The 26,660-nt window shown below is 41.3% G+C and overlaps 2 protein-coding genes across 5 annotated transcripts; one reads left to right on the top strand and one right to left on the bottom strand.

The window, feature by feature from the left end:
• Nucleotides 1-2,135: 2,135 nt before the first annotated feature.
• TXNL4B (thioredoxin like 4B) lies at nucleotides 2,136-26,656 on the bottom strand. Of its 4 annotated transcripts, XM_049864796.1 has the most exons (5): nucleotides 26,602-26,656; nucleotides 26,208-26,372; nucleotides 23,082-23,262; nucleotides 20,547-20,698; nucleotides 14,924-19,013 (listed from the first exon to the last, which is right to left on the bottom strand). In XM_049864796.1, exons 3-5 carry the CDS (start codon nucleotides 23,211-23,213, stop codon nucleotides 18,848-18,850), a joined length of 450 nt encoding a protein of 149 aa, XP_049720753.1. In that variant the 5' UTR covers nucleotides 23,214-23,262; nucleotides 26,208-26,372; nucleotides 26,602-26,656; the 3' UTR covers nucleotides 14,924-18,847. The 4 variants fall into 4 exon arrangements, with proteins under 4 accessions (XP_049720756.1, XP_049720753.1, XP_049720755.1 ...); XM_049864799.1 differs by lacking the exons at nucleotides 14,924-19,013; nucleotides 26,602-26,656 and adding an exon at nucleotides 2,136-10,669 and having other exon boundaries at nucleotides 26,208-26,506; XM_049864798.1 differs by lacking the exon at nucleotides 26,602-26,656 and having other exon boundaries at nucleotides 23,082-23,251; nucleotides 26,208-26,506.
• LOC126065109 (haptoglobin) lies at nucleotides 10,565-14,939 on the top strand. The gene is made up of 5 exons (XM_049864795.1): nucleotides 10,565-10,584; nucleotides 11,846-11,928; nucleotides 12,222-12,323; nucleotides 13,046-13,120; nucleotides 14,026-14,939. The coding sequence occupies exons 1-5, from the start codon at nucleotides 10,580-10,582 to the stop codon at nucleotides 14,802-14,804; spliced, it is 1,044 nt and encodes a 347-aa protein (XP_049720752.1). The 5' UTR covers nucleotides 10,565-10,579; the 3' UTR covers nucleotides 14,805-14,939.
• Nucleotides 26,657-26,660: the final 4 nt, after the last annotated feature.

Genomic DNA, 26,660 nt, shown 5'->3' with positions numbered 1-26,660 from the left:
CTCATACAAGAATTTACACACATCTTGCTATACACTCCTAACTGCTCTTCCCCTAATGAGACAGCACACTCCTTCCCTCCACTCTCTCTCCTCGTGTCCATTCGGGCAGCTTCTGGCCCCCTCTGCCCTCTCATCTCCCCTCCAGACAGGAGATGCCAACACAGTCTCATGTGGCTACTTGATCCAAGAAGCTCGTTCTTCACCAGTAACATTTTTCATACCATATTCCAGTCCAATCCCTGTCTGAAGAGTTGGCCCCGGGGAATGGTTCCTGTCTTGGGCTAACAGAAGATCTGGGGACCCCGACCTCCAGGGTCCTTCTAGTCCCAGTCTGACCATTAAGTCTGGCCTTTTTACGAGAATTTGGGGTCTGCATCCCACTACTCTCCTGCTTCGTCAGGGGTTCTTTGTTGTGTTGCCTGTCAGGGCAGTCACTGGTTGTGGCCAGGCACCATCTAGTTCTTCTGGTCTCAGGCTGATGTAGTCTTTGGTTTATGTGGTCCTTTCTGTCTCTCAGGCTCATAGTTACCTTGTGTCTTTGGTGTTCTTCATTCTTCCTTGCTCCAGGTGGGTTGAGACCAATTGATGCATCTTAGATGGCTGCTTGCTAGCGTTTAAGACCCCAGACACCACTCTCCAAAGTGGGATGCAGAATGTTTTCTTAATAGATTTTATTTATGCCAATTGACCTAGATGTCCTCTGAAGCCATGGTTCCCAAACCCCTGCCCCTGCTTCGCTGGCCTTTGAAGAAAATTCATAGTTTTAAATGCAACTAATAGAAAAGTTAAAATCAATTACGTAAGCTTCTACCTTAAGTGCAAAAAAGAAAATTAAAAAATTAAACCTAAAATAAATGAAAAAAAAAAGAAAAATAATAAAGAGTGGGAATCATTGAAACAGATACGAGACAAACAGTAGAGAAAGCCAGCTAAGCCAAAGTTTGAACGGTAAAAAGATTAATAAAATAGGCAAATCTCTAGCAAGATTATCCAAGAAAAAAAGAAGGAAAACACAAATATTAATATCAGGAATGAAAGAGGGGACATTATTAATCCTACTGATGCTAAAAATATAACAAGATAGTGTTGAGAATAGCTTAGTAAATTTGACAACTTTGCTAAAACGGGAAACTTTCTAGACAAATACAACCACTGGAAGGAAGAGAAAATACGAATAGCCCTTTATCTACTAAAGAATCTGAAATTTAACATATTCCTACAAAGAGAACTATTGGCCCATATGGCTTCACTGGCAAATTTTTCCAAACAATTAAGAGAGAAAGAATGTTAATCTTACATAAACTCTTACATGAAATAGAGAAATAGGGATCACTCCCCAACTTGTACTGAGAGATCAACATAACCTTGATATGAAACCGTGATGAGGACATTACGAGAGAGGAAAACTGCAGGCGAATATTTCTCATAAAGGCAGATGCAAAAATCCTTAAAGATTTTAGCAAATCAAACCCATCAATATATAAAAATTGTACCATATTATGAGAAATTGAGGTTTATTCCAGAAAGGCAAGATTGGTTTAACATTCCAAAAACCAATCAGTGTAATTCACCACATTAACAGAACAAAGAGAAAAACTATATGATGATCTTAACAGATAAAGAAAAAAGTATTCAATACCTGTTCATGGTAAAACTAGGAATAGAAAGGAACTTGCTTAATCTGATAAAGAGTATCCACAAAAAATTAAAAAATACCTACAACTAAGCTAATACTTAAGAGTAAAATCTTGAAAACCTTCTCCTTGAGTTTGGGAATATGACAAGGATGTCCACGTCCCACTTCTATTGAACATTGTGATAAAAACCATATTAAGGTGAGAAAAAGAAAGAAAAGGTATAAAGACAAGAAGCGCTAAAGAGTGATTACTTGAAGATGACATGGTTATGTATCTAAAAAATTCAAATCATTAACAAAACTATTATATTTAATTAGTGAATTTACCAAGGTTTTGATGGATACAAGCTCAATATACAAAAATCAATTATACTTCTATATACTAATAATAAACATTTGGGAAATTAAGTAAAAATATTTACAATAACATAAAAATAAAATAGGAATAAATCCAATGAAAAATGTACAAGAGCTCTATACTAAAATTTGTAAAGCACTGAAATTAAAGACAACCTGAATAAATGAAGAGATGTACCATGTTCAGGGATTGAAAGATTCAATATTGTGAAGATGTCAAGCCTCCCCAAATTGATTTAGAGATTCATTGCAATCTGAATCAAAATCCCAGCAGGACTTTTTTGTGAAAATTAAAATGCTAATTCTAAAATTTATATGCAATACAAAGGATCTAGAATAGTCAAGACAATCTTGAGGAAGAAGAATATATTTAGAAGAATTATAATACCACCCAGTAAAAACCCAGCGCCGTTGAGTTGATTCCAACTCATAGAGACCCTATAGGACAGAGTAGAACTGCCCTATAGAGTTTCCAAGGAGCACCTGGCGGATTCAAACTGCCGACCCTTTGGTTAGTAGCCATAGCACTTAACCACTACACCACCAGGGTTTCCTACCAGATAGCAAGGCTTACTATAAATTCCAGTTAGGACAGCGTGGCATTGGCCCCAGATTAGACAAATTGACTAATGAGACAGAATAGAGAATCCAGACACAGACCCATACATATATCATCACCTAATTTATAACAAAGATACCAGTGCAATTCAGGGGCAAGGGACGGTCATTTTAGTATATGGTACTGGATCAATTGCATATGCATGTGGATTAAAATAAGCCTAGCCTCCTAGCTCACTTTCCTGTGTATATGTAATAATACCCCTCCTAAAAATAATATCCACAGAGGTCCTAATTATAACACAGAAAAAATAAAATTAAATTCTCAACAATGAGGGCATGTTCACGTATATATGATACAGCCTTAAGGTAGGAATTTTCCAACATGGAAAAGTCCTATAACATTGGATAAAAAATGCAGACCACAAAAATTCTGCATAAACAATGATCAAAACTGTGCAAAAGTGTGTACAGAGAAAAACCTGCAAAGAAGTAACACTAAAATGTTAACACTGGTTGTTATGGATTGAATTATGTCTCCCCCAAAAATGTGTGTCAACTTGGCTAGGCCCTGATTCCCAGTATTGCGTGATTGTCTACCATTTTGTCATCTGATATGATCTTCCTATGTGTTGTACATCCTACCCCTATGATGTTAAAGAGGCAGGATTAGAGGCAGTTATGTTAATGAGGCAGGACTCAATCTATAAGATTAGGTTGTGTTTTAAGTCAATCTCTTTTGAGATATACAAAAGTGAGCAGAGAGACAGGAGAACCTCATGCCAGCAACAAAGCGGCACTGGAAGCAGAGCTCGTCCTTTGGACCTTCCTGTGCTGAGAAGCTCCTAGACCAGGAGAATATTGATGACAGGGATGTTCCCCAAGAACCGAGAGAGACAGTCTTCCCCTGGAGCCAACACCGAGTTTGGACTTCTTTCCTCCTAAACTGCGAGGGAATAAATTTCTCTTTGTTAAAGCCATTCACTTGTGGTATTTCTGTTATACCAGCACTAGTTGACTAAGACAGTGGTTATCAGTTGTCTTGGGGTAGTGAAGTAATGGGTGAGCTTTTCTTTTCTTTTTATTTTTCTGTAACTTCTGAAATTTCAAAACTTTCATAATGACAGAATAAATTAAAAAAAAAAAACTTTTTTTTTTTGCATCTGTAATCAAAACACTACCCTTCAAGCTCCGCCAACTGCTTTCTTTCTTATTAATCTCTCAAGCTCTCCTGCTTTCCATTTTCCCTACAAAATATATTCATTACTTCCTGTGGCTGGGTACACTAAGGCTTTCACTTGCCACTTCCCCACCTAGCCCCACCCTACCCCCAATTAAGAGAGAAAGTGTTTGGGCTACTCTTTGTCATCAAGTTAATGAAGAATGCCCAGGCAGGGAGGGTATAAATACTCCCTTGTTGCAAAAGGCAAAGGGTCAGAGTAATGGAGTCCAGGTTATGTTCATAGGAGGAAGGACAGTTTTCATGTACCTTTGTTGAGTAAGCAATTATTCAGTGGTGGTGAGAAATGTTTCATTTTAGATACTCTTTTTTTTAGGAGGGTACCAGCTGCAGCCCAGAGTGGAAGTTTCCCTTCTGTTTCATGGGACTGGAGTTCTGCCCACTTCCCTGGGGATTCATAGATCCACAGAAATAAAGCCCATTTCTTCACTCTGTGGAAAAGTAGCAGCAGCTGGGCAGAAAAGAAAGGAGCCTAGGGCTGTGACATTTGCAAAACACCAGTGGTTAGAGACTGAAGTTAGATGATTTCTGTAAGGAAGAGTGAATGATTGAATGGGGTGGGAGGCAGGGAAGGAGGGAGATGGGGACACTAGAGGAGGAAAGGTTTTCAGGCTCTATGCTAAACCTGCACAGCCTTCAGTGTGTTCTCTTCAACAAAAGGCTTTGGAAAAAGTAGAGAAGTAGCTCCTCTTTCCTGGTTATTGAAGGAAACTGGGTGGCAAAGAGCTGGTACAGAGGAGCTGCTACAGAAGACATAAGGGAAATGACTTAGGGAGCAGATTCAGCCAGAGTAGTTCCATTTTCATGTTCCATATACTGGCTGTATCGCTTAACACTTGCAACCTAACACACCTTCCTAAAACTTTGTAGCTTAAAGCAGCAACCCTTCATTTAGCTCATGATTCTGTTGGTCGGCAATTTGGGCTGGGCTCGGGCCAGGCTTGGTTTATCTCAGCAGGGGACTACTCATGCAGCTGCAGTCAGTTTGCAGGAAATTAGAGCTGGCTGGCTAACGGGTGGGACTTCTGGGTTCTCTAGAGCCAGCTCAATCACTTGGTGGTCCGTGGATTCCAGGTGCAGTCAGAGAAGGCAAGCACCAATTCACAAATCATGTCTCTGCTTGTGTTACATTTGCTATATCATTGGCCAAAATAGTCACTCAGCCAAGCCCAGATTTCAAGGGGTAGAGAAATGTGTTCCACCTTAAGACTTGAAGAGCTGTGGAGTCCCGTTGCAAAAAAAAGAAGGCTGAGAAGAAGTTATGGACATTTAAAATGCAGATTCACAGACCCCACTCAGACCTACTAAATCTCATCAATTCAAGTGGGGCCTGGGACGCTGATTCTTAGTAAGTCCTTCAGGGGCTGTCCCCCTCCCCCTCCTTTATGTTTTTAAACGTGTTATTTGATACTTATAAATATACGTGATATATACAATATATGTAATACTTATTAAAAAAAAAAAAACAAACCCATTGCTGTCGAGTCAATTCCGACTCATAGCGCCTATAGGACAGAACTGCCCATAGAGTTTCCAAGGAGTACCTGGTGGATTCGAACTGCTGATATTTTGGTTAGCAGCCATAGCACTTAACCACTATGCCACCAGGGTTTCTGTAATATGTATATAAATTAAAAAAATAAAGCACAATAATATGCATTTATAAATCTATCACCCAGCCCAAGAACATTAACAATAATTTATTTATACTTATATCTACTATGTGCTTCCATTATCCCTTCCTCCTGCCTCCCCACAAGAGGTAACATCTTATATTTTCTGTTTTTCCTTCCCTTAAAATTTTTGAAAGTATAGTTTTTATCTCTTTAGTATCCATGCCTCTATAACACATTGTTTAGTTTTGCTTGATTTTGAGCTTTATAAAAGTAGCATCAATCTGTATGTAATCTTCTGAAACTTGCGGTTTTCACTCAACATAGGGTTATCTATATTCTGGATGTGGAGAAACTGGAACGCTTATTCATTGCTGGTAGAAATGCAAAGTGGTACAGCCAGCCACTGGGGAAAACATTTTGGTCGTTTCTCAAAAAGTTAAACAAAGAGCTACCATAAAAAAAGAGCTACCATATAATCCAGCAATTCCACTCCTAGGTATATACCCAAGAGACTTGAAACAGCAACTCAGACAAATATACACCAATGTTCATTGAAGCACTATTCACAATAGCCAAAAGGTGGAGACAATCTAAATGTCCACTACTGATGAATGGATAAACAAAATGCAGTATATATATACAATGGAGTATTACACAGCTATAAAGAGAAATTAAGTCCTGATACATGCTACAACATGGATGAACCTTGAAAACATTATGGTAAGTGAAATAAGTCAGTCATAAAGGACAAATATTGTATGATTCCATTCATATGAAATATCTTACCAGTACCAGTTGCTGTCAAGTCGATTCCAACTCATGGCGACCCCGTGTGTGTCAGTGTAGAATTGTGCTCTGTAGTTTTCAATGGCTGATTTTTCAGAAGTAATCATTAGGCCTTTCTTCCGAGGTACCTCTGCGTGGGCTCGAACTATCAAGTGTATTAACCATTTGTACCACCTAGAGATTTCTAGCTTCCAGATTAAGACAGACTAGGAAGAAGGACCCGATGGTCTACTTCTGAAAGGATTTAGCCAGTGAAAACCTTATGAATAGCAGCAGAACACTGTTTGATATAGTGCTTGAAGATGAGCCCCCCAGGATGGAAGGCACTCAAAAGATGACTGGGGAAGAGCCGCCTCCTCAAAGCAGAGTCGACCTTAATGATGTGGATGGAGTCAAGCTTTTGGGACCTTCATTTGCTGCTGTGGCACGACTCAAAATGAGAAGAAACAGCTGCAAACATCTATTAATGATCAGAACGTGGAATGTACGGAGTATAAATCTAGAAAAAATGGAAGTTGTCAAAAATGGAATGGAATGCATAAACACTGATATCCTAGGCATTAGTGAGCTGAAATATGTTGGTATTGGCCATTTTGAATTGAACAATCATATGGTTTACTCTGCAGGGAACAGCAACTTGAAGAGGAATGGCATTGCATTCATCATCAATAAGAACATTGCAAGATCTATCCTGAAGTGCAACGCTGTCAGTGATAGGATAATATCCATACGCCTACAAGAAAGACCAGTTAATACAACTAGCATTCAAATTTACACACCAACCACTATGGCCAAAGATGAAGAAATTGAAGAATTTTACCAGCTTCTGCAGTCTGTGCATTGATCATTACTGGAGATTGGAATGTGAAAGTTGGAAACAAAGAAGAAGGATTGGAAGTTGGAAAATATGGCCTTGGTGATAGAAACAATGCTGAAGATTGCATGATAGAATTTTGCAAGACCAATGACTTCTTCATTGTAAATACCTTTTTTCACCAACATAAATGGTGACTAAACATGGACTTCGCCAGATGGAATACACAGGAATCAAATTGGCTATACCTGTGGGAAGAGACAATGGAAAAGCTCAATATCATCAGTCAGAACAAGGCCGGGTGCTGACTGTGGAACAGACCATCGATTGCTCGTATGCAAGTTCAAGTTGGAACTGACAAAAATTAGAACAAGTCGACGAGAGCCAAAGTATGACCTTGAGTAGATCCCACGTAAATTTAGAGACCATCTCAAGAACAGATTTGATGCGTTGAACACCAAAGAGTTGTGGAATGACATCAAGGACATCATACATGAAGAAAGCAAGAGGTCATTAAAAAAACAGGAAAGAAAGAAAAGACCAAAATAGATGTCAGAAAAGACTCTGAAACTTGCTCTTGAATGTGGAGTAGCTAAAGTGAAAGGAAGACGTAAATGAGCTCAGCAGAAGATTTCAAAGGGAGGCTCGAGAAGACAAAGTATTATAATGACATGTGCAAAGACCTGGATATGGAAAACCAAAAGGGAAGTATGCACTCTGCATTTCTTGAACTGAAAGAACTGAAGAAAAAATTCAAGCCTCGAGTTGCAATACTGAAGGATTCTAAGAGGAAAATATTAAATGACTCAGGAAGCATCAAAAGAAGATGGAGGGAATACAGAGTCACTATATTAAAAAGAATCGGTCAATGTTCAACCATTTCAGAAGGTACCATATGAGCAGGAACCAATGGTACTGAAGGAAGAAGTCCAAGCTGCACTGAAGGCACTGGTGAAAAACAAGGCTCCAGGAATTGACGGAACACCAATTAAGATGTTTCAACAAAGGGATGCAGTGCTGGAAGTACTCACTCGTCTATGCCAAGAAATTTGCAAGACAGCTACCTGGCCAACCAACTGGAAGAGATCTATATCTATGCTTATTTCCAAGAAAGGCAACCCAGCAAATGCAGAAATTATCAAACAATATCATTAATATCACATGTAAGTAAAATCCTGCTGAAGATCACTCAAAAGTCGCTGCAGCATTATATCGACAGGGAACTGCCAGAAATACAAGCCAAATTCAAAAGATGATGTGGAACCAGGCATATCACTGCTGACGTTAGATGGATCCCGGGTGAAAGCAGAGAATACCAGAAAGATGTTTACTTGTGTTTTACTGACTATGCAAATTATGGATAACATTGCGAAGTATGGGAATTCCAGAACACTTAATTGTGCACATGAGGAACCTCTACAGGGATCAAGAGGCAGTCATTCGAACAGAACAAGGGGATACTACAAGGTTTAAAGCCAGGAAAGGTGTGCGTCAGGGTTGTATCCTTTCACCATACCTATTCAATCTGTATGCTGAGCAAATAATCCAAGAAGATGGAATATATGAAGAAGAATGGGGCATTAGGATTGAAGGAAGATTCATTAACAACCTGTGTTATGCAGATTACACATTCCTACTTGCTGACAATGAAGAGGACTTGAAGCACTTACTGAGGAAGATTAAAGACCACAGCCTTCAGTATGGATTATACCTCAACAGAAAGAAAACAAAAATCCTCACAACTGGACCAATGAGCAACATCAGAATAAATGGAGAAAAGATTGAAGTTGTCAAAGATTTCATTTTACTTGGATCCACAATCAACACCCACGAAAGCAGCAGTCGAGATGTCAAAAGACGGATTGCATTGGGCAAATCTGCTGCAAGAGACCTCTTCACAGTGTTGAAAGGCAAAGATGTTACCTTGAAGGTCTAGTGTGTGCCTGACCCAAGCCATGGTGTTTTCAATCACCTCCCAGACATGTGAAAGCTGGACAATGAATAAGGAAGACTGAAGAATTGACACCTTTGAATTGTGGTGTTGGAGAATATTGAATATACCATGGATTGTCAAAAGAATGAACAAGTCTGTCTTGGAAGAAGTACAATCCGAATGCTCCTTGGAAGCAAGGATGGGAAGACTACTTCTCACATGCTTTGGGCATGTTGTCAGGAGGGATCAGTCCCTGGAGAGGGACATCATGCTTGGTAAAGTGGAGGGTCAGCAAAAAAAAATGAAGACCCTCAGTGAGATGGATTGACGGTGGCTGCAATGGGCTTAAGCGCAATGATTGTGAGGATGGGGCAGGACCAGGCAGTGTTTTGTTCTGTTGTACACAGGGTTGCTATGAGTCAGAGCCAACTTGACAGCACCTAACAACAGTGATTCCCTGAGATATCTGGAATAGGCAAATGTATAGAGATCAAAGTTTATCAGTGGTTAGGGGTGGCAAGGAGGGGGAAAGGGGAGAGTTACTGTTTAGGAAGCACTGAGTATCTGTTAATGGTGATGGAAAATTTGGCAACAGATTCTGGTGATGGCTGCACGTGACTGATGTGACTGGTGACACTGAATTATAATTACACGTCAAAAAATGTTGAATTGACAGATGTTGTGTTATTTTTACCACACATACATACAAAAAAGGCTGTTCTTGCACAGTTCATTCATTTTCACTGTGTATGTTCCATTATATGAATAGATCACAAATTACTCATTTTCCTACTGACATTTGTGTTGTTTTCAGTTATTTTGCTGTTTTATCAGTGCCACTGAGTATCCCCAGATACGTTCTTTGTACACTCTAAGAATCACTGACCTTTAATGACTATTAAAAAATGGTTAAAGTGATCTTTTATTGAGTTGCTATTAAATAATACCTGGGATACACAGGTGCAGATACTTGACTGAAACGTCTGCCTATCTGAACTAGTTACTAGACTACAAAATCATGAGAGCCACTGCCATTGAGCATGCATGCATCAATCTACATCATAGCTTGAATCATTTTGTGTGATTTCTTGCAAAAAGCATTCAGAAAAAAACATAATAAACACCTTTTACTGGCTTCAGGTTGGAAAGATTAAAGGAACAGGGTGATGTTAACATACAGGTAATGATTGTGAAAAGGAAATGCTTTCTTAAGAGGTCCTCCTAAGTAAGGTTGGAGGAGTGTCTAAAGGGTTTGAAATGACCCAAGGAGGGTCTTTTTCTAGTCTTGAAAACTCTCAAAAACAGAGAGACATTAATTGACGGTTCTTCCCCTAGTCAGCCTAGTTGCTGATTTCGGGAAATACTTTTCCAGCTACATGGGGGTACAACGTTGGAGGGTCTCTTCAGGGTTTGTAAAAGAACACTGGGGGAAATCCAAGTGTGAAGCAAGAGCTCAACTCTTGACAGGGATGATGTTTGTGGTTTTGTTACTGGAAAATATCAGTGACCTTCACAAGGCCAGTGTTGTGTGGACAGAGGAATTAGGAAATCGTGAAGGGGTGGGTGAGATGTGGGAGGCATAAAAGGACCAGCAGGTGCCCTTCACAGCCCTGTTCTTCCAGAGGCAGACGGACCAAAGATGAGGTAAGTCTCTGGCTTTGACCTCCCGCTTTCTCCGGTTTTTTGCATACAATTGCCATCTGCATGATGGGCCAGATACGGGAGAAGCCTATAGGAGAGAATCAGAAAACACAGAAAAGGAACACAGCAAATTAACTAAACTGCAGTGAGGTAGAGGGCTTTTAAGAGCTATGGATGCTAGCCAAAAGGTCAGCAGTTCAAATCCACCAGCTGTTCCCTGGAAACCCTATGAGGCAGTTCTGTTTTGTCCTATAGGGTTGCTATGAGTCAGCATCGACTTGAAGGTAACCAGTTTGGTTTTGGTGGTCAGAGGGCTTAGTGGTTAAATCCTGTCTTTTTCTGCGTCCATAAAAGAGAATGCTCTCAGACAGTGCTGTTGTCTCTCCCGGAAGTCGTTACTTACTCTTTGGTGTATCATTTTTCTTGAGGTGATGAAGTTTTCACCTTTGCTAGGGGATGCCAGCATCTCCCACGGCATCTTGAGTATATCTATTAGATTTTTTTTTCCTTTTTTAAAAAATTATTATATGAAAGACCAATAGTGACATATTAGAGGAATTAAGGCACTTAAATTTTCTCAAAATAAAAAGTTTTTTTGAAATGTTGAAATATCAAGACTAGGAACATAACACAACCAAGCAATTCTTGAGTAGACATCTGCCACGAGATGTTTAACTGTTCATGCTTTCAGGAAGCGACTTATTTTCTAGGCAGCCTTCTGGCACTTTGGGGCTAGAAACATCATTTCCTAAGGGCAAAGTATCATAATAGACACAACCATGACCATGTAATTGTTTTAAATTACAGAGTTAAAAAAACTTTTTATTATGAAAAATTTCAAAAAGTAGAGAGAACAGCGTAACAATCCCCCACACGTCCTTCTTCAAGTTATCCACATTTTATTGGCAGTTATCTTTGTAGCCTGGCACTTTAGGGGTGTCTGAGAGAGGCTTCTCTTTGCTGAAGAGTACGTATATTACTGCCAAATTAACATCAACTGAACGCTGCCAGAAACTAAGTCCTACACACCCACCTGCCTTCGTATCTTGGTGGTCCCTCTCTGAAGTGTATGTAAAATTCCCAGCAGCATAGAGCTTGCTGGAACCTGGGTGTGCTGGGAAGCTGCTAAAGTGTGTGGGTGAGTGGGGGCTACTTCTTGGTCCTATCACTTCCATGTATCTGTTTTTCTTTTCTGGCTGCTTTATGGGAGGGGTGTGTTGTGGACAGACCAACTTTGCCCTCCTTTCCTGTCTTGTCTCTGTAGTGCCCTCGGAGCTGTCGTTGCCCTCCTGCTCTGGGGGCAGCTTTTTGCAGTGGACGTTGGCAATGAGGCCACAGATATTGCAGGTGGGTATATTTGAGTCCCCAGCACTGCTGCATTCCAACCTGGCCCTATCAGATCTGTATCCTCTCTTTGGGAAGACCTAGTCCTTGCTTCTCATTCCAGTTGCTGTGCTTTCAGTACAGCGAAAAACACTGGGGATCTTGCCAGAAATTAGGGAAGACTGCCCTTCCTTGGCTTCCATTTGGGCTGGAGGGAGGCTGATGTGTAGAGCAGCTTCCTCTCCTCAGATTTTTCATGCTCTCTGGGAGCAACTCCTGAATATTAGCCTCCTCTTCCTGGTTCTTTTTCTTTGTAGATGATGGCTGCCCAAAACCCCCTGAGATTGCGAACGGCTACGTGGAGCACTTGGTCCGCTATCACTGTAAGAACTTCTACAGACTGCACACTGAAGGAGATGGTAAGATCTGGAAAAGTGTCTCCATCCACCTCCCATCTGCCCACACTCCTCCTCTTGGCATTTCCATGATGAATGGAGCCAGGAGTGATTGGCCAGAAAGTTCACATGTTCTCCATGGAGCCAGAAGACTGAAATCCTAATAAGGATCTTGTCACCAGTAGCTGTGGCCCATTGGACAAATTAGTTTTTCTCAGCCTCAAGTTTTTGCTTTTGTTAAGGGAAGGTGATGCCACATAGCCCCCCCATCTGAGTCCTACAAAAGGAGATGCGGTAAAAGAACAAATGATGATGGCAATTATGCCAGGTAACCCTTACCTAGTGAGTACCAGGTTCCTGGCACTGTCCAAGTGTTTTACATTCATTAGCTCACTTAATCCTCACAGCAACCCTATGAAGAGCTAGTGTTACTATTCTCATTTTGCTGATGAGGAAACTGAGGCACAGAGAGGTTGAATAATTTGCCCGAGTTCAGGTAGCCAATAAGAAGTGGAGTGAGGATTTGAACCTGATCCCTACCCAATACTGCCTCCCTATGACTACAGTTCTATCCTGCTGGATTTACTCAATAGGTGCTCTCAGCACTTAGCTTCTAGTGTGGTGCTCCTTCTTCCTCTCCTCCCTTGCCTTTCCTTCTCCTTTTTATTTATTTCTAAAAACCTCTCTCCCTATGCTAGGTCCAGACCTGATTTCTCTTTTGACTCACCTTTTTCTTTTTGTTTCAGGAGTGTACACTTTAAACAGGGAGAAGCAGTGGGTAAATAAAGCCGTTGGAGAGACACTTCCTGAATGCGAAGCAGGTAGGAAGCCAGGGGCCAGGGAAGCAGACTAAGGGTGGACGTGGAGGGTTCAGCTACAGTTAGGCATCTAGGTGGAAATGTCCCAGAGGCGCATTCCTCCTGGATGAACTCCTCAGGGCACGTGAGGGTCAAGATGGGGGATCAGGGAAAAATGACTGGCCAGGCAGTCGTGGTTACACCATGACTTCTTGATAGAGCTCACAAAGGATTTGGGCTTAAAAGGCAGACTGGGATTCACTGTGCACACTGCCTCCAGAGGACCAGGCACAGGGAGACCCTCTGGGCACAGACAGACAGCCCGCCTAGGGAGTCCAGAGTCAAAGGTAAAGCCAGCTCCAGAAGAAAAGCCAAGGGAGGATATAACAAAATGCTATTACCTGGAAGCTAAGACAAGAGATTGGAGATGGGACTTCTGTTTCTTTTTATTAAGAAGAGCTGCTACTCTCTCTCTCTCGGAACAGAAGGTTTTGCCTCTTCTTTCTGTGCCACTAGTGCTGTGGATCTGTAAACCTGCCTTATATTAACTACAACATCTATAAAAGCTGAGTTTCAACCAATGCTGCAATACATTCCTCTTTATTGAGAGAGAATGAGTTAACAACTCCAAGCCCTTACAATGAACTTCAAGGAACTGTGAGAATTCCGTTGTTGTGACAATTTCTGTTTAAATATACAGTTCATCCACTAGGGTTTGAAAATCTCAGTCTAGTTAGTTACAAAAGCAGGAAATAGAACTCTATCTTAGCGATGTAAAGATTATTAAAGAGCATTTAAATATTTCCAGGTCAGAAAAAACAAACGAGGGTAGTTTAGATAGTAGCAATGGCCAATGCTTTTACCCCTTTTTCCCAGATTGGGAGACTCTTCCATATTTTGCCTCATGATTTTCTTGCTCTCCTTGACAGTATGTGGAAAGCCTAAGCATCCAGTGGATCAGGTGCAACGGATCATAGGAGGACTACAGGATGCCAAAGGCAGCTTTCCCTGGCAGGCTAAGATGATCTCTCGCCATAATCTCACCACGGGGGCCACGCTGATAAATGAAAAATGGCTGTTGACCACAGCTAAAAACCTCTTCCTGAATCATACAGCTAATGCAACAGCAAAGGACATTGCTCCTACTTTAAAACTCTACGTGGGAAGAAATCAGCTTGTGGAGATTGAGAAAGTGGTTCTGCACCCTAACTACTCCCAGATAGACATTGGGCTCATCAAACTCAAACATAAGGTGCCTGTTAATGAGAAAGTAATGCCCATTTGCCTACCTTCAAAGGATTATGCCGAAGAGGGACGTGTGGGTTATGTGTCTGGCTGGGGGCGGAATGCTATCTTCAATTTTACTGAGCACCTGAAGTATGTTATGCTGCCCGTGGCTGCCCAAGATAAGTGTGTAAAGTACTATGAAGGCAGCACAGTACCTGAAAAGAAAAAACCAAAGAGCCCTGTTGGGGTGCAGCCCATACTGAATGAACATACCTTCTGTGCGGGAATGTCCAAGTATCAGGAAGACACTTGCTACGGTGATGCTGGGAGCGCCTTTGCCATCCATGACCAGGATGACGACACCTGGTATGCAGCCGGGATCCTGAGCTTTGATAAGAGCTGTGCTTCGGCCGAGTATGGGGTGTATGTAAAGGTGCCCTCCATCCTGGACTGGGTTCAGAAAACCACAGCTGACAACTAACGAAAGGCACACTGAAACTCTTGCCTGAGAGCAAGATTTCACTCTGGAGGAGGGGAAACAGTGGGAGTGGATGGGAGACTTGAAGCTGATGGGAGCCAGCCCTGCATTGCTGAGTCATTCAATAAAGAGCTTTCTTTTGACTCATTTCCGTGCTGTTTTTAATTTTAGGCTGTTTTTATCCTTTCCTTTATGGTACAGGGGCAGCCAAGTAGTAGAGAGTCTACCAGGAGTAAGGAGAAAAAATCCCCAGCCAACTAGCAATCCCTAAGTTGATAAAAATTGTCCCACCTTGGGGCTCATGCTCACTGATTGAATATCTACTGAATGCCAGGCCTCAGTAAGGCAATTGTTATCCTTGTTTTATAGACAAAGATAAAGAGACTCAGAGAAGTTAAGCAATTGCTTAAGGTTATACAGCGAAGCTGAACCTTGAACCTTGGTCTGTCTGAAAAGACCCCTGAGCTCTTTTCACTGTCCCCTGTTGCCCCTTTGAAGTGAACTAGGCCTGGTTTGGAAGATGTTAGCACAAAGTAGGTTGAAGAAAAAGTTCGACGGAGACAATACTTTGTGCTCCAATGCACCAGCACTCCAGAAAATAAGATGGTGTAAAGGCAGGGACTCTAGACTTACTTGGCCCAAATCATATCCCAGCCACAAATCTGCCAAGTGCTTTAAGCTCCCTGGCCATCTGTATCCCAGACAATCTCTAAAGTCCCTGCCAGCATAATGTTCTGGGACTTCGTCAAGAGTCTCTTCCTCAACAGGAGCTGGTTTCACCACTTGGAACAAATCCACCCTTTACCAGAAACCAAATGGAAGTTGTCTGGGTCTCCTGTTTCACAGAGATAAGGGTCTTGCTATTGTCTCCCCGAAAAAAGGTTCCAGAACTCTTGTAACTAGGAAGCTCCTCTAACTGAACTCTTTTTTTTTATTAACTTTTATTGAGCTTCAAGTGAACGTTTACAAATCAAGTCAGTCTGTCACATATAAGTTAATATACATCTTACTCCTTACTCCCACTTGCTCTCCCCCTAATGAGGCAGCCCTTCCAGTCTCTTCTTTCGTGACAATTTTGCCAGCTTCCAACTCTCTCTATCCCCCCATCCCCCCTCCAGACAGGAGATGCCAACACAGTCTCAAGTGTCCACCTGATATTATTAGCTCACTCTTCATCAGCATCTCTCTCCCACCCACTGTCCAGTCCCGTCCATGTCTGATGAGTTGTCTTCGGGGATGGTTCCTGTCCTGGGCCAACATAAGGTTTGGGGACCATGACTGCCGGGATTCCTCTAGTCACATACAGACCATCAAGTATGGTCTTTTTATGAGAATTTGGGGTCTGCATCCCACTTATCTCCTGCTCCCTCAGGGGTTCTCTATTGTGCTCCCTGTCAGGGCAGTCATCGATTGTGGCCGGGCACCAACTAGTTCTTTTGTTCTCAGGATCTGAACTCTTTCTTGCTATAAGCCTTCAGTACACTGACTCTCCACCATTATATCTTCTTATACCAAAACATGGCCTCTCCTTCTCATGGTGTAAAATGCTACCTGATGCCCTGATACTCTCACCAGGATCTGGCCTTCACTGTAAAGTTCTCTTCACATGTACCCTCATGATTTATCGATAAATTTCAACAGGTTAGAGCTAGTGGCCCAATGAAGGACACAGACTTCTATGCTAGAAGATGTAAAAGAGGTAATATCTAGAAACTGGAAAACAATATACACCAAAAAATTGAAACAAAAATAAAACAAAAAATGCTCTCAGAATGCCATCAGTTATGTCTTTTTCTCTTGGGAGTATCTTCAGCACTGAGTATTCAGTCCCTGTTTTTCTTAAAGGATAATCTGATTGCATCAAGTGGCTTCAAGTCGTTAATCAGGAGGAAAATAATAAAACAAAACCTTTGGTATTTTCTAAATTCACTTACCTTCTCTGCCTTCCTCTCCAGTAGTACCTTCTACCCTCTATGGTCCCAATCTTTGGTTTTTGGTGACACTGAACTCTGCACCAAACCAAAAAAAACCAAACCCGCTGCTGTTGGGTTGATTCTAACTCATAGCGACCGTACAGAACAGGGTAGAACTGGCCCCACAGGGTTTCCCAAGAGTGGCTGTTGGATTTGAACTGCAGACCTTTGGGTTAGCAGCGGAGCTCTTAACCACTGCAGGACCAGGGCTCCTCTCTGAATACTCCCTGCTGTGTCTAGCCCTTGTGCCTGCTTTGCTCTGGGGCCCTCTGCTGAACTGCCCTTCCCTTTTCTGCATAAGCACCTCCTACTCTCCTCTAAGAAGGCTTTTTTTTCTCTATCCATGAGTCATTTTTATTTACGTACCATTTAGCATAGAATGGGGCTTTCAGCACAGACTTAATACACTTGTAGAACAGAATGCAACTAAGATAAGAACAATAATATAAATCATGACTTCAGAGAAAGAGTCTCTAAAGCCTGTGGGAGGAGAAGAGATATGCAGATTTTACACAGGCCAGTTCTGAGTTTTTGTTGGTATCTGAGCACTTACCATACATCAAACACTGTGTGATTTGGGCTGTAACAGAAGACCTGACTAACGTGACTCAGAGTGAAAACATTTAGTTCTTTTGCACAAGTCTGGGGAGAGGTGAGCCCTGAGTTCACTTAGCAGCTCAATACCATCACCGGAGGCCAAGCTTTTTATTGTCCTCCTCAGAATGTTGATGTTTCATCCTGATGCTAGCTGCCTCGCGGCCATATGATGGCTGCTGCAGTTCTGAGTCACAATTACAATCCAAATCAGAAAATGGGAGTGGAAAAGGCAGAGGTGGTAACAAAAGAGTTTTGTTTTATTCCTGGAGTGACCTCTTTGTCAGCGAAGGACACAAAAGCACCCAACAGCCTTCCCTCTATACCTTGTTAGCTAGAGCCAGGTCACGTGGTTACCCTTGCTTCAGAACGGACTGGGGAAAAAACCACTTGGCAAAGAGGGATGGACTTGAAGCGACAGTGCTGCCCTGCCCAGAGCTGAGTTTCTGTTGGTAAGGAGGCCAACAGCTGCCAAGTAGGCCACAAACTGCTGGGCCACTGCACTGGGGCTCTGTGTTCATGCTCTCCCTCTATAAAGTCAGTAAGTCAGCCTCATGAGGTTTGAGAGGAGTCATAACTTGCCCCAGTGGTGGTAGGTTGTGCCTGGAAGAGCAAGGATTCTTCATAAAGCTATTAAAACAGGCCAATCCCATGAAGATGAGATTCTAACAATTCTGAGATCTCTTTTCAGTCTTGAGCCCTTGAAATTCAATTTTGTGTCTCAGGAAGAGGCAGAAATTCTGTGTTCTGGGAAACATCTGCCCCACTTACTACGGGCAGTTAATTCCTTGCTTAGCTCAAGGTGGGTGCTGGGTGGTGAAGGTTCAAGCTTACTCCTTGGGCAATTTAAAAACCTAAAAGCTAGTACAATGAGTAAACCGATACACTGTTTTAAAAGTGTGAACTTCAGGGTAAGAGGCTCCAAAACAAAAACAACTTGACTGCTATCAGTAGACAATTATTTTTTTCAAGAGAGACTGGAGTAATAAGGACTGGGAGATAGGACAGCATAAGGAATATAAGTGGAGGAATGGGCGAGGGGTGTGTGTGTGTGTATATATATCCAGGGTAGAAAATAAGTATTTTTGCTCTTATAGGAACTGACTTCCCATTTTAATTGTCTATCTCATAAGCATGGTTAAATCAAATTGTACTAGCCAATGTCCAGGAGAATCCTGTTTTAAAGAAAAAACAAAAACACAATATAAAGAGAAGGTAACAAAATCACTCTGGGGAAACTTAACTCTGTGACTTGACTGCTTTGAGGTTTGCAGGTAGTAGAAATGGAGGTATCCCAGATCATCAGAGTACCAGCATGGTCTTCTAACCGGGGACCAGGTATTTTACATACAAGTCAAACCTCTTCTTCTCCGCTGGGATGCTGAACATGTTTCCAAAGGATTCCAGAAAGTACACAGCTGGATTCAGGTGCTGTTTCAAGATGTGCCATTCTCTTTGATGCTGACAGTAGTTAATGAGCTAAATGTCTTGATACAGTAGGTCATATTTGGGAATATTTTTAGGATCAATAGGGCTTTGGACAATCAATTTTCCCCTCATTGCACCTCGATAGATTACTTCAATCAAATCTATGAAGTCTTGTTTGGTTTTGAAACTTCCCACAAACTTAGTGTGATCTGGGGACCTGGACAGTGTAACAGAGAAACAACCTCTTTTAGAACTTCTAATAATTACTTCAGGATAAACAAAACGATAGTAGCTTTTTTATTTTCTTCTTGTCAAGGAAGAAGACACAAAGCACAGCACTGATTTTTCAATTTGTGACTATAGGGCCATTTGGTGTATAACTAAAACCAGTGCTGTGGGTCACTGTGGGAGGCTGAAAGCTGTCATGTGAAGGGCTTCTGCTTCAAAATCTATTTTAAACACTGTTCAGATCATTAGCAAGAAGAGTTTTCTGAGTGTTGGCATGAGCTTAGTTGTTTGTTGGTTTTTTTTGCTAGGCACTGTGCAAAGGCCATTAACTAGTCATGATCCCCAAATTCTACTCACTAATGCTTTGGAATGGAGGATATTAAATATTTATATGTGTGCTTTTTTTTTTTCAGTATTACAAATACCAGATCTGTTTATATAGACATTTTATACAAGGAAATAAAATTACCAGTGAGGCCAGTGGTCGTATTTTAGTGTATATCCTTCTAATCCTTTCTACGTATGTTTTTTTATGTATGTATGTGTGTATGTGCGTGTGTGTGTGCTTAAGTATATTGCATGTATGTTTTTCACAATAATGAGAACCATACCCCACAAACTATTCTGTGATGTGCTTTTCTCAGCTACCATATTTTTTTTGAAGTTGTTAAATATGCATCTACAGCATCCTATCGATACATAGTAGCTCTCTGTGGACATCTAGGTTCTAAGTCTTCGCTTATAAAGCAAATGAACATCCACATAGCCAATTTTGTCCTCTTTCATGATTATTTTCTTCAGAGAAACTCTTAGAAATACAATTTCTAGGTTAAAGACACTGTTAAGACTTTTGATATGTAGTATCATAAATTGGCCTCTAGAAAGTTTATACCAAATTAATAATTACATTAATTGTGTTCCAGGAGAATAAATAGCTTGCACTTTACAATAGATAATGACAAAGAGATATACAAATCTATGCAAGCAGATAATTCAATTAAAGCAAGAAACAATAAGAATTACGGATATACTCAATAACAAACACTGGGATGCTGACTGGATGGAGTGGAAGGCATTAAAGAAGGCTTGAAGCAGTATGACTTCAAAATTCCTCTGGGTGGCTTAAAACAGGAAAGTTGGCAAGACAGAAGCATGTCTTAGTTTGCTGGAAGGAATGCTTCTTTTACAAATACAACCTACCAGTCCCAAGAGTTTAAGAATAATCACATATTTTGCTTAAAATGAAATTCCTAAGAAAAATTTTAAAAGCTGTTCTATATTTAAAAGCTGAAGAATGGCTAGTGCTTTGTAAACTGTACTATTCTTCCATACTTATGCAGGAAATTAAAATTTACCAATGCTACATGAAACACTCATTTTACACGAAAAATTAGAAAGTGCAATTGAGGAAACAATCCTTTTAAGACTCACAGGGCCAACACCACATGCAAACAGGTAAGCTGCTGAAACTGCTTAAAGGAAACTTTTAAGGCTGCAATAACGTCAAGTCAACCTCACTTACCCATAATCCACTTTCATATGCTGCCCATTGAAGAAAAATACAGTAGATGGAATATAACTGATGTCAAAATATTGGGTATAAACTGGAGTCTCGTCCACATCTACCAGGTATATAGCAGCCATTTTACTCAGGTGAGACGAGGTCTTGGAAAGCTGCGAATGGAGAGAGAGATGCAGGTTACAATGTGAGAGGAAGCTAATGTCTGTTCTGTAAAACTTTTTACTAGGACAGAGTATCTTATTTGAAAATTATTCCTGGGCCAGGAATCTAGTCCTTTTGGGTTTCACATTAGGCTACATTAGACATGGTGTAACTACACCACCCAGTCTGAATTATGGCTGACAAGGGGTTCTGGGTAAAGTTGTGTGAATAAATTTTTACTCTTATTTTTTCCCTAGTTTCGATCACATGGGTTTCCCTGTTTTGACAACGCGTTATAAAAATAACACGTTCACTTAAAAACAAAAAACTCTGAAATATATAATGCAGATACCGAAAGCCCCCGTAATGATAGCAAATACTTTATCTATTTGGTACTTTCTATTTTTTTTATGTGCTAACTGTTCTAAGTGCTTTCCTTCTGTTAACTCATTTAATCCTTACCATATTCCTTTGAGGTATGCACTATTATAGTCCTCATTTTATAGACGAGGAAACTGAGGCACACGGAGTAAAGTAATTTGCCCAAGGTCATATAGCTAGCAAGCAGTAAGGCTGGGATTTAAACTCCCATTTTGGCTTCAGAGTGTGTTTTTGACCTCTGTGATATACCTGCCTCCCTATAGCTAAGGGTATGCTTTTCTGGTCGTTCCCTTTCTCCCACCAAGGTTAACACACACACACACACACACACACACACACATTCTTAATCACAGCAGTGAGGATCCTAACACCTGATGCACACTGTTGGTGGCAGTAATAGAAATGGAGGGAAGAGGTCTCAGTGTTGGGTTAAGACTCTGTCTTAGGCTGGGTTCTCTACAGAAGCAAAACCAGTGATGTGTGTGTGTGTATGTGTCTGTGTATTTACATACACACACATATATATAGGAACCTTGGTGGCACAGTGGTTAAGAGCTTGGCTGCTAACTAAAAAGTCACCAGTTCAAATCCACCTGTTGCTCCTTGGCAACCCTATGGGGTAGTTATACTCTGCCCTATACTGTTAACTATAAGTCGGAATCAAGTCGGCAGCAATGGGTTTAGTTTTTTTTTTTTTAATACATATACGTATGTATACATATGTGTATTTATAAAAAAAAAAAAAAAACCTGTTGCTGTCGAGTTGATTCCAACACATAGCATCCCTATAGGACAGAACAGAACTACCCCATAGGGTTTCCAAGGAGCGGCTGGTGGATTTGAACTACCGACCTTTTGGTTAGCAGCTGTAGCTCTTAACCACTGTGTCACCAGGGCTCCAAGTATATGTATATCCCCAACCCAGTGCTGTCAAGTTGATTCTGACTCATAGCAATATTTTTTCTGGTTTTTAAGATATATGTAGAGAGAAAGAGAGCGAGCTGGAGGCTTCTCCTGACTTACACACCTGCAGGGGCTGGTGAACCCAAGATTGGCAGCTCAGATAGCAGGCCTCTGGCTCACAGGTTGCAGAGGCTGATGAATCCCAAAATCTGAAGGTAAACCGGTAGCTCAAGTTCCAAGAGCCAGAGGTCAGATGACAATCCAGAGTGAGCAAAAGCCAGCGAGCTTTGCCAGAAGGTCCACATATATTGGATGCAGGCCAGACCCCCAAGGAAACTCCCTTTAAACTGACTGGTTGATCACAGCAGGTCTCATCATGGAACCGATTACATTATGTCAGATCTCATTATGAAGGTGTTTACATTATATTAGATCTCGTTATGGAGGTGATTTTATCATTACGTAGCTGCCAAACTACATCATAACTGCCAAACCACTGAGAATCATGGCCCAGCCAAGTTGACAAACAACCTTAACCCTCACAGGCTATCTCCATAATAAATGGGAGACAAGAATAAACCTAATCTGTTCCATACACTCCCTCCCTACTCATCAGAGTGTGAGGATGTGTTGTGAAATCAGAGATTATAATCAAGCACATACTGGAGGCAGCAATCTAGATTGAAAAGAGCATCTGCAGCCAGTTCAAATCCAAGCTGTGCAGTTTAGTGGGTCTATGACAGTGGCAAGTGACTTGACCTCTCTGCTATTACCCCATCTGGGAAGTGGGGCTACCATTACCTCACTATTTTGAGGACTGAATTAGATAATGTTTGTAGACACTTGTTAATAATGTTTTCTCCTCTTATACTGCGTTGTTGGTGAAACTGAGCTTCAACAGCAAGTAGTGGGGAAGGACACCCAGGACAGATTCAGCACAACCACAGCTTTGGGGATTCAGCTCAGTGGAAGGAACATCATCAGTCTTTAGTGAAAGTGTGCTGAATAGTGAACAGCTATAGCCCCAGGCTCTGCCTGCTCCCCTTCATACATTTTGCAGAAAATGTAATCATTTTTAATAAAAACCATTTATTAAAAAAATTCACTTACAATATCATCTAGCTGCAGACAGACAGGATCCTCGTCTCTCCCAAACCTGAGAACCAACACTTTCTCTGCAGTACTTTTTATTGCCTGGTCTACTTCTTTTTTGCTGATCAGCTTGGGCAATAGGAAGCTCATCTTGAAATAATCCAAATTATTAATTCTCGCTGGCAATCCTGAAATAAAGCTGCAATGTTTAAAGACAGTTTGAGTGCATGAGTCCTAACTATGTAAAAAAAAAAAAAAACTTTTTGGAATAGGTAATTATATTTACGTGGTATAAAAACAAACAATACAGAAATTTAAAGTGTGAAAAGTCTTCCCTCCTTGCTTTTCCCTCCTCCAGCTCAGTTCCCATTTCCCAACCTCCCCCTGAAGCCCCCATCAGGTATTATTTTTATCAGTTTTTTACATATCTTCCAGAGTACAAATATGCATTCCTATATTTCTTCCCTTTTCACCCAAAAGATAGCCCACTCTATCAATGTTCCAGCAGGAAACAGATGGCACCCTCAACTTTGGTAATTTGAAGACAGTTTAGTGAAGGCAGGATGTAGGAAAACAAGGTATAGTGCAAAACTTTGGGGCTAGTAACCGTGGAGACATGGGAGGGAGTAGTTACCAGAACTGGATGGTGGAGACAGCTGAGTGGAGAGTGCTGTTGGCTAAGCAATCAGCCTGCAGTTAAGGGATGCAACCACTCTCCTCCCTCCTACTAGTGCTCCCATGGCTGCCTCCAAATGAAATCATAGGGCAGGGGACCTGCTGAGGCAGGCCAGCCTCCGGGTCACAGAACAGTCTAGAGGAGGAAAGGCATGTCGGGAGAGCAGATGGAAGTCCAGCACACACTTTATCCACTCTTCGCGCTTTGCATTTTTTACCTAACATACAAAGATTTCATACTTATATAGAAAACTTCCACTTTCTTTTTCATAGCTGCGTACTACTTCATATCATACTATTTAAACAGTCCGTTATTGATAGACATTTGTATTAGGGACATGGCAAACAGATCAGCTGAAGGCGTGTAGGAAACAACAATCAAAAAAACACAGAAAATACTGAGATAGAAAGGGCCTTACCCATCCCCCTCATTTTACAGACTAGCTTGCTTATAGTTACACTTCTAGCTCTACAAGGACTAGAATTCAAACTACCAAATTTCTACTCCAGTGCTCTTTCTACTATATAAGCTTCTACTTTTATTATTGAAGAAATTTCATTTCTAAGGAACTTCTTAACAAGGAGTTTTTTGTTTTTTTAGGCCAATCTTGAGAGATTTCATTGAAATATACTTGATATTTTGAATTCAGTTCCAAAGCTGGCTAATGTTAAGAAAAAGTGAGAATTTCTTTCATTGTATTTTTGTGATATGTCATATCTTAAGGTATGAATAAAAATTCCTGCAATAGGTCATACTTTAAACAGGGAAGCTGATTGTCAACAGGGAATTCACAAACTGTTGGTATCAGAACAAATTACCGATGAAAAGTCAAAGAGAAGATTAATCTGTCCCACCACTAGATTGCAAACATTCAGAAACTCCTCTATGTTGCTGATAAAGAGAAGAAGGTGAGGGGAGGGCAAAGTTGTCAACAAGGAAGCCAGGGGGGGACTGGATGGAATGCTGGAAGGAGAGGGAAATTGAGATGACACTTAAGAAAATGTCCATAGCAAAGGATACTAACAGGGAATTCACAAAACAAGAGGTACAAATGGCCAATCAATCATAGTTAAACTGTGATGCGTTAAGATTGTGTGTCAACTTGGCTGGGCCATGATTCTCAGCGTTTACATGTGATCACTCCCAAGATGGGATCTGCTGTGAGTAACCGAGCAGTTGAAAGGAAGTTTCCTTGGGGGTGTGGCCTGCATGAGAATATATGCAGCCATTCTGGCTTTTTGCTTGCTCTGGATCCTGCGGCTGCCTCCTGTTCGTCTGACCTCTGGCTCTTGGGACTTGAGCTAGCAGCTTGCCTACCAATATTGGGACTCAGCGATCTTCACAGCCTGTAAGCGAGAGCCCTGCTCTTTGATCTGCCCATCTTGGGTTCACCAGCCCCAGCAGCTATGTGAATCAGGAGAAACTACTATTCTGATTCACAGACTTGGGACATTCCAGCCTCTACAATCAGTGTGAGCCGTTTCCTTGATATAAATCTGTGCATTCATACGCTCTACTGGTTTTGCTTCTCTAGAGAACCCAGCCTAAAACATAAACTTTACTAATAACTAAAGAAAAACAAATTAAAAGATAACTTTAAAAATCCACTAAATTTGCACAGATTAAACAAGATAATAATATACAACAATCACACCAAATGTGAATGTTGGGGCTGGTATTAATCATCCCTGCTGGAATGCAGAGAGGCAAAACTATTCTGGAAAGAAAGCTATTCTTTGACCAACTATTCCATTAAAAAAAATTAATACATAGGAAATAATCATACACGTGCAGAAAGATTTATTGTGTAACATGTATTCATTACATTTATAATGGTGAAAAATTGGAAACAACCTAAATGGCTATCAATAGGGGACTGATGACATAAATGAACACAGTCCTGCAATGGGCCACTATACAGCCACTAATTTAGAGATGAACAATTAATATACTGAAATATTCTCATGATACATAGCTCAAAAAAAGTTACAAAACGGTATGTAAAGTATAAACCCAATTTTACATGAACCGTAAATATAATGTATGTGTACATATTTGCATAGAAAAATTGCTGGACGAGTAAACATCGTAAACACCATCAGTGGTTATTTCTGGGTGTGGATAAACGGGTGATTTTTATTTATTTCAGGGTGTGCCTCTGTCCAAGTATCCTACAATAAACATGTATTATGAGAGAAATACTTGATAAACTTTTTAAAGATGCCTGTGGTTAGACTGGGAGCCCTGACGGCGCCGTGGTTAAAAGCGCTGGCTGCTAACCCAATGGTCAGCGGTTAGAACCCACCAGTGGCTCGGCAGAAGAAAGATGTGGCGGTCGCCTTGGAAATCGTATGAGGCAGATCTACTCTGTCCTTTAGGGTCGCTGTGAATCGGAATCAACTCGAGAGGGCAACCGGTTTGGTGGCTGGGCTACTCCTGTCTACAACTGCCAGGGAAGACACACTTACTTTACTTGTACAAGTCACCTTCTTCCACTTCAGGGCTGTCAGCAAACGGGACCCCTTCTCGGAAGAAGCGGGACACACGTGGCGCTTTTCTTCAGCTCCAACTCAGGCAGCGACCCTAACGCCAAGTAACCGAGGGGCTGTTGCCTAGCAACCCTCCGCTGACCACTTCCGGGTAAAGAAACGAGAAAGAAAACGCACTGGTGTAGTAGATACTGAGCGGTCGCTGGTCAACCTCCGTTTAACCGCCCAATATGCAGGCGAGATTATTCTAGTGACCGCCCACTTTACCGGCTCTAACCGGAAACCCTAGAGTCACTTCCGCCCATATTAAATATGATTCACCTTTCTTCTTCAGCTCTTCCCCCCCTCCCCCATACTAGACGTTGGATAGTACCTTTGAGACTAAGCGTGATTGGCTCGCGAGGAGACTCAAAAGAGGATAGTCTAGCCTTG

The sequence above is a fragment of the Elephas maximus genome, chromosome 21 (assembly GCF_024166365.1).
Source record: "Elephas maximus indicus isolate mEleMax1 chromosome 21, mEleMax1 primary haplotype, whole genome shotgun sequence".
Taxonomy (NCBI): Eukaryota; Metazoa; Chordata; class Mammalia; order Proboscidea; family Elephantidae; genus Elephas; species Elephas maximus.
This window is presented reverse-complemented; position numbering and strand designations above follow the sequence as displayed.

Excerpts from the sequence above, each read along its gene's own strand:
- LOC126065109 (XM_049864795.1), top strand. Across the intron at positions 11,929-12,221 it reads TGAGGCCACAGATATTGCAG|ATGATGGCTGCCCAAAACCC; the intron begins GTGGGTATATTT and ends TTTTCTTTGTAG. Across the intron at positions 13,121-14,025 it reads ACTTCCTGAATGCGAAGCAG|TATGTGGAAAGCCTAAGCAT; the intron begins GTAGGAAGCCAG and ends TCTCCTTGACAG.
- TXNL4B (XM_049864796.1), bottom strand. The coding sequence starts at position 23,213 with ATGAGCTTCCTATTGCCCAAGCTGATCAGCAAAAAAGAAGTAGACCAG. Across the intron at positions 20,699-23,081 it reads GTCTGCAGCTAGATGATATT|CTTTCCAAGACCTCGTCTCA; the intron begins GTAAGTGAATTT and ends CTCCATTCGCAG. Across the intron at positions 19,014-20,546 it reads CATATGAAAGTGGATTATGG|GTCCCCAGATCACACTAAGT; the intron begins GTAAGTGAGGTT and ends TACACTGTCCAG.